The 6,135-nt window shown below is 35.6% G+C and overlaps 2 protein-coding genes across 3 annotated transcripts; one reads left to right on the top strand and one right to left on the bottom strand.

Moving 5' to 3' along the window:
* Window positions 1-1,655: 1,655 nt before the first annotated feature.
* Window positions 1,656-4,158, top strand: LOC147924957 (nuclear transcription factor Y subunit A-5-like). Of its 2 annotated transcripts, none has more exons than XM_087494141.1 (5): window positions 1,656-2,189; window positions 2,693-2,996; window positions 3,086-3,273; window positions 3,356-3,529; window positions 3,615-4,158. In XM_087494141.1, exons 2-5 carry the CDS (start codon window positions 2,711-2,713, stop codon window positions 3,906-3,908), a joined length of 942 nt encoding a protein of 313 aa, XP_087350267.1. In that variant the 5' UTR covers window positions 1,656-2,189; window positions 2,693-2,710; the 3' UTR covers window positions 3,909-4,158. The 2 variants fall into 2 exon arrangements, with proteins under 2 accessions (XP_087350267.1, XP_087350268.1); XM_087494142.1 differs by lacking the exon at window positions 1,656-2,189 and adding an exon at window positions 2,235-2,485.
* Window positions 4,107-6,112, bottom strand: LOC147924956 (E3 ubiquitin-protein ligase SPL2). Its single transcript, XM_087494140.1, has 6 exons — window positions 5,665-6,112; window positions 5,331-5,429; window positions 5,079-5,240; window positions 4,870-4,991; window positions 4,566-4,685; window positions 4,107-4,482 (listed from the first exon to the last, which is right to left on the bottom strand). The coding sequence occupies exons 1-6, from the start codon at window positions 6,019-6,021 to the stop codon at window positions 4,206-4,208; spliced, it is 1,137 nt and encodes a 378-aa protein (XP_087350266.1). The 5' UTR covers window positions 6,022-6,112; the 3' UTR covers window positions 4,107-4,205.
* Window positions 6,113-6,135: the final 23 nt, after the last annotated feature.

The following is a 6,135-nucleotide window of genomic DNA, read 5'->3' as shown; positions in this document are numbered from 1 at the left end:
AGAGAGTTGTGGATTAAATGCAGAGAGATACTACTGCAGAAGAAACTACCAAATTAGGATTCATTGGTTTGTGTATTTGGGGAAGCTGTGATGTGCATCAAGAAATGTGAAAAAAGAAAGAAAACTGAAAAAGGGATCTTCGCTTTGCTTGACTTGCAATAAATTTCGATTACCCCCAACTACAAAAAAACAAAACAATTTTCATTTATTCGCTTAAATGCAATATTGATTGCGCTATAAAGAGAGATGTTGACAACCTTCCACTTAAACTTTTGCTTTTGTATTTAAAAATAAATACTAGAAACAGACCTTACAAAAAAAAAAGACAGAGATGAAAAAAGCACGTTTAGATAAAATACCTATCTTTCACTATATATATACAAAAATATGTTATTCTGTACATTTGTTATGAAACAACGTAGGATTAGAATATGATTCTTAAAAATACCCTCTATGTATATTTTATTTAATACCTTTGAACCTTGTAATATATCCTGATTCCTGAAAATAATCCTTAGAATTTTTCTTATAATATATCACTGATATGAAACAAAACAAAAATGGAACATTTTCCATAAAAACTACACAAAGCAAAACAGATAGTTCTACTGTTTTGAAGTTCAAGTATATTTTTACTAACGAAATACTCATAGAGGCATTATAAAATATAGGGAGATTTTCAAAAATAACACCAAAATAAGTTTTTTTTTGCAAACTTATCACAACATCTTTAAAAATTCTAAAAATAGCACCAATTAATCTTTCAAAATTAATTCATAAATTCAAAATACTAAATTCTACCCCTCAAAACTATACTTTAAATGTGAAATTGAAAACCTAAACATAAAAAGCAAAATTCTAAAAATTAATTTTAAATATTTTAATGTATTAAATAGTGTTATTTTTAAAAATTTATGGAATGTGTGGTGTAGTTGTACATAAAACTTTTTTTAGTGATATTTTAGGGTATTTCTCTAGGGGTGGGCAAAAAAACCGAAATCCAAAAAACCGGACCGAACCGAACCGAAATAATAGGTTTGGTTTGGTTATGGTTAAATCTAAAAATCCGTTTGGTTTTCATTTTAGTTAAGCATTTGGTTTAGGTTTGGTCTGGTTAAAAACCGTAAAACCGAATGGTTTTTTTGGTTTTTTAAAAAAATTTAGGATAAATTAGATATTATCAGTTTCTCCAACTTATAACTTTATATTGTATAACAATATCAATATTTTTTTTCTTTATTGGGCTTATAGTTATTGATCTCTTAGTAATCTATCGAATTACAAAACTAAATTTGGATTCTATTTTTTTGATTTATGTTTAGATTTTACTTTTATGTTTATTTTTAGTTATGTATCAACTATCTATTTTTAAAAAGTATAAAATAACCATTAAAAACCGGAACCAAACCGAAACCGAACCGAACTGTGATACATATAGTTTTTATATGGTTCTATTTTTGATGAAACCGAAAAAACCATAAACCGAAAAAACCGAACCGTAACCAGACCGAATTACATATGGTTTCTTTATGGTTCTATTTTTATAAAACCAAAAAAACCGTAAACCAAAAAAACCGAACCTAAACCAAACCAAAAAACCGAACGCCCACCCCTATATTTCTCTAAAATATACCACCTTTATTTCACCCAAAAATATTTAACAGGTTGCAAGAATGGTTTCATTTCCATATTTTCAAAACTATTTTCATTTTTTCTTTACTTATAATTTTCTTCCTAAATCCTAACATTCTATTCATTTTACCATCACTTTATACATAATCTTATCAAAATTATACACATGACTATTTGCAATTAGAATAAGATACATTTATTAAAGAGTTCCTTTATTAAAAGGAATTAACTATTCCTTAACTAATATTTTGTGTGTGAAAATAAACTAAGTAATTTGTTGAGAGAAGAAGAAAAAAAAACATATATAAAAAAAAAGTGAAAAGGAGTCAAGATTAGTCTTTTAAGCCATAGCCAATACCCAATTTGCAAAGACAGAGGAAGAGAGAGAGAGAGAGAGAGAGGAAGCGAGAAGAAAGAAACAGCCATGTTCTGAGGAAGGAGACATGCATCATCATCATCTTCATCTTCATTACCATCATCATCATCATCATAATCTCAAGCTTATTACTTAAACTTCTCTTTCTCTCCATCTCTTACCAAATCCAAAAACACCAAAGGTCTCTCTCTCTCTCTCTCTCTCTCTCTCTCGCTCTCTCTTTCTTGTTCGCTTAATTTATTTGGTAGTGTGTTATGATTTGGTTGCTCCATTTTTACTTCTGATGATGTAATTACAAAACTAAAAAAAAACTCAATTTTTGAGTGATGAGAGAGAAAACTCTGTTTAGTTTCTATGTTTGGTTGGTTGGTTGGATCAGTAAGTTCAAAAGAGATTTGATTCCTGCTATTGAAAATCCCAGAAAGTTTTAAAAATTTTCAGTGTCTGTTTCTCTTCTCACTCTCTTTGTGTTTGCATGTATGTGTAAGTTCTAAGCCATGTTTAAAGTTTGAATCTTTAGAAACCCTTCAGATCATTAGCAATCTTACTGTATGATTGAACCTGGAATATGTGTGTTTATGATCTTTTTGGATTCATTTTCTCTGTTGGGTTTGTTTGATTTTTGCGGATCATGTAAAAAAAATGTTGACTTATGACTGGACTTTGTTTGGTTTGGACACTTAGCTTAAAGATTTGAAGACAATGCAAGTGTTTCATCAAAGGAAAGATTCATCTTGGGGAAACTCAATGCCAACAAACTCAAACATTCAAGGATCTGAATCTTTCACCTTGACAAAGGATAATATAATGATGTCTACTACACAATTCCCTGGGATGAAACATTCGAGTTTGCAGCTGCAAGATCAAGATTCATCCTCAACACAATCTACGGGTGAATCAGGCGGGGGCGGCGGTGGTTGTGAAGTTGCAAGCTTTGAAGAACGTAACCGTTATGGATGCAGCAGCACTGTTAATACACATCTCTCAGGTCAAATAAATTTAACTGATTTTTTGAACATTAACCGTATTGCCTAAAAAGTGCTAATGGGTTTCTCTTCTTGTCTTTGGTTGATGCAGGGTACATGGGAAACTCGGGAAAGCCTATTGAAAGATATACTAAGTCAACTACCACCTCGTCTATGGTTTCTCAAGATTCTGTGTTTCCTCCACCTACTTGTGGTCAAACACTACCTTGGTCTCTTCAATGTGCTGAAACATCACATTTCAATGGTTTCTTGCCTCATGAATATGCATCAACACCAACGGTAGTGTTCTGTGCTTTCACAATTCTGAACTGATGTTGGCGCATTGATTGGTAAAATTTGGAAAATCTTTTTGTGCATGCAGGTGCTGCCACATTTAGAGATGATGGGTTTGGTTTCTTCAAGAGTACCATTGCCTCATAACATTCAAGAGAATGAACCAATATTTGTCAATGCGAAACAGTATCATGCAATCCTCCGTCGAAGGAAGCACCGTGCTAAGCTCGAAGCTCAGAACAAACTCATCAAATGCCGTAAAGTATGAATCTTTTCTTTCACTCAGAAGAAGACATTCGATTCAATACAGGAGTGAGTAACAAAGTTTTGTTTTCTTTTTTCTGTAGCCGTACCTTCATGAGTCTCGCCATCTTCATGCTTTAAAGAGAGCTAGAGGCTCCGGTGGACGTTTCCTCAATACAAAGAAGCTTCAAGAATCATCAAACTCACTGTGTTCTTCTCAAATGGCAAATGTACAGAGTTTCTCTAAGAGCCCTCGCGGTGGTGGAAGCGGTATCGGGTCTACTTCGATCACACCGATGTCCAATTCAAACCGTATCAACATGTTCCAAAACCCTCAGTTCAGATTCTCAGGTTATCCATCAACACACCATGTCTCAGCTCTCATGTCAGGGACATGAGAAGGGACCTGAGAAGGATCTTGCTCCGGGAAAACTCCGACTAATTCCGGCGACTGGTGATCATATATGACGGGAAGTCATCCTTGGCTACTTTTTCTTATCGGTTTCTTTACAAAATATTCTTCCTTTAAAAAACTTTGCTTTCCATATCCTCTGCAATCTCTCACTCTATGTAGAGTGGCTTGAAGAACTTTCAAATCATTGTCAAACTATTTTGTTAATTGAAAATTTCGGATTCTCTGAGTACAAATTGCGTTACCCTATTTAGATACAATGGGAAGAAAAGATTCAGAGTCATTAAGAGTAATATACACGCATAGATCCCCTAATGCTCTGAAGACAAACTGGACACTTAGGGTTTAACTCTCGTTCAACGGTTGAAGCACATCGCCTGCAACATACTACATGTCCACAGGGAATAAACGCAGGTACTCTTCTTCTTGTCACGCAGATCACACACAATTCTCCATCTGGGATTTCCTCTGCATCCTCGGGTTCATCATCGACTATGGGTTCACTTGGTCTCTGTGTCAGCTCTCTCTGCTGGTTCCGTAGTTTCCATCTATTCCAGGTCCTGAAGATAAGACAGTTAAACAACTTTGAATCAAAACATTGCCCAGATCAATAACTATATTTGATCTCTCACAACTCCAGTACCTGACAGCAGCATAGCTAAGGATGCCAACAGACACAATGCCCAAGATAACACTGCCTAAGAATATAAAGCTGGTCTGATCCATAAGCTCCTCTATCATCTGGTCCTTGGTCATCTCTGATCTGCAAAGATTATTCAATAAGATTTATATATGAACAGCAATGGATCCTTTTTGCAACAATAAACTAAGTATTGTCAAATGATCAAGAGACTGAGAAAACAAAAAGTAGAAAACGGAAGTAGTAATTTGAGTTAGCTAGCAGGCAGATATATAATTTCATCATTGACGAGAGAAAAATATCTTACAAGAAATAAGGAAGATCTTGGCACGATTTGATTTCAGGAACTCCATTCTTAAAACTGCAGATGCCAACAGCTGTTATATCTTTCCCAGGTGGTAAAATCTTCTCTACATCAAGCAGACCGACCTTGGAAGAGAAAGGATTACAAAGTGGTCAAGAACAAGTAAACCATCGGTTCTCAAAACCAGAGATCTCTTTGAAGAAAATACTCACAGGATACTCGGGGAACAAAAAGGCTTGAAGAAACGAAGTGTTAATAGGCTGCAAACGATTATACACAGTGGTAAGCGGAAGAGGTTGCCTTGAACCATCCATGTTAACAAAGAGATAACTAGACTGCGATTGTTGATCATTTCCAACAATGACAAATGGGACCTGCACAAAGCAAACGAGTTTGATCATGGATAGAAGCCAAAGTTGAAACCTCTGAAAGCTGCTAAAGAGTGGAGCCAATCAGACTTTTACCTTTCTCATAAAATCAACTCCTTGTTTGGGCATAGACCTCTCCAACATAAACCTGTAACCAGTCGAGTGGAACAATCTCTTCCATCCACTATACACATACTGTAAACAACAATGATAGACATTAGAAAAAGTTTCAACTTGTTCCCAAAACATAACATTTCCCTTTTGAGATGATCAAATCACATAATCTTGATGGTTAACTTAATCAATCATGAACCAAATCATCCAAAGTTCTTGAAAGAAACAATAAAGCAAAATTAGGTCAATTGCAATTTGTATACTGCAAAACTCACAAAACTGTTTGAAAATATCTGTGTGTTTTAAGTAAGCGTACCGTTTGCGTTCTCTGGATGATAAGAGCTTTATCTCCAGTCTCCGACGAGATTAACACGTTGTCGTCACCGGAAATCTTCGGTCTGACGAATCCGCGAACCACAACGAGCCGCTGATCAGAGCTGGTCCCGTGGTCGTTAGTCTCGGATTTGTCTTCAGACGCCGGAAGAAGTGATCGGAGGTCAGCGACGGAGACTTCGGGTGCATCTTTGATCTTGTTCAAGGCGGCGTTGGTAGATGCACACTTGATAGCAGAACCGACGGCGCTGATAGCTAAAGTTAGTCCGAGGACTGCGCCGTCGAAGGAGAGAGCGAGGTCAAGCAATAGATTGATAATGGCACGCTCCGGCGAGGACATAATGGTAAATTTTCACAAAATTTCCACACAGACACGCACAACGGGACGAGTGAAGAGGAAAGAGAGAGATGAGGCTATTATCGGTATTTAAGATATTTACATACGAGTAGTGAT

The sequence above is a fragment of the Camelina sativa genome, chromosome 17 (assembly GCF_030686135.1).
Source record: "Camelina sativa cultivar CO46 ecotype springtype chromosome 17, ASM3068613v1".
Classification (NCBI taxonomy): domain Eukaryota; kingdom Viridiplantae; phylum Streptophyta; class Magnoliopsida; order Brassicales; family Brassicaceae; genus Camelina; species Camelina sativa.
This window is presented reverse-complemented; position numbering and strand designations above follow the sequence as displayed.

Coding starts and splice junctions, on each gene's coding strand:
- LOC147924957 (XM_087494141.1), top strand. CDS start 2,711: ATGCAAGTGTTTCATCAAAGGAAAGATTCATCTTGGGGAAACTCAATG. Junction 2,997..3,085: donor TGTTAATACACATCTCTCAG/GTCAAATAAATT, acceptor TGGTTGATGCAG/GGTACATGGGAAACTCGGGA. Junction 3,530..3,614: donor AACTCATCAAATGCCGTAAA/GTATGAATCTTT, acceptor TTTTTTCTGTAG/CCGTACCTTCATGAGTCTCG.
- LOC147924956 (XM_087494140.1), bottom strand. CDS start 6,021: ATGTCCTCGCCGGAGCGTGCCATTATCAATCTATTGCTTGACCTCGCT. Junction 5,430..5,664: donor TCATCCAGAGAACGCAAACG/GTACGCTTACTT, acceptor TGTTGTTTACAG/TATGTGTATAGTGGATGGAA. Junction 5,241..5,330: donor GAGTTGATTTTATGAGAAAG/GTAAAAGTCTGA, acceptor TGCTTTGTGCAG/GTCCCATTTGTCATTGTTGG.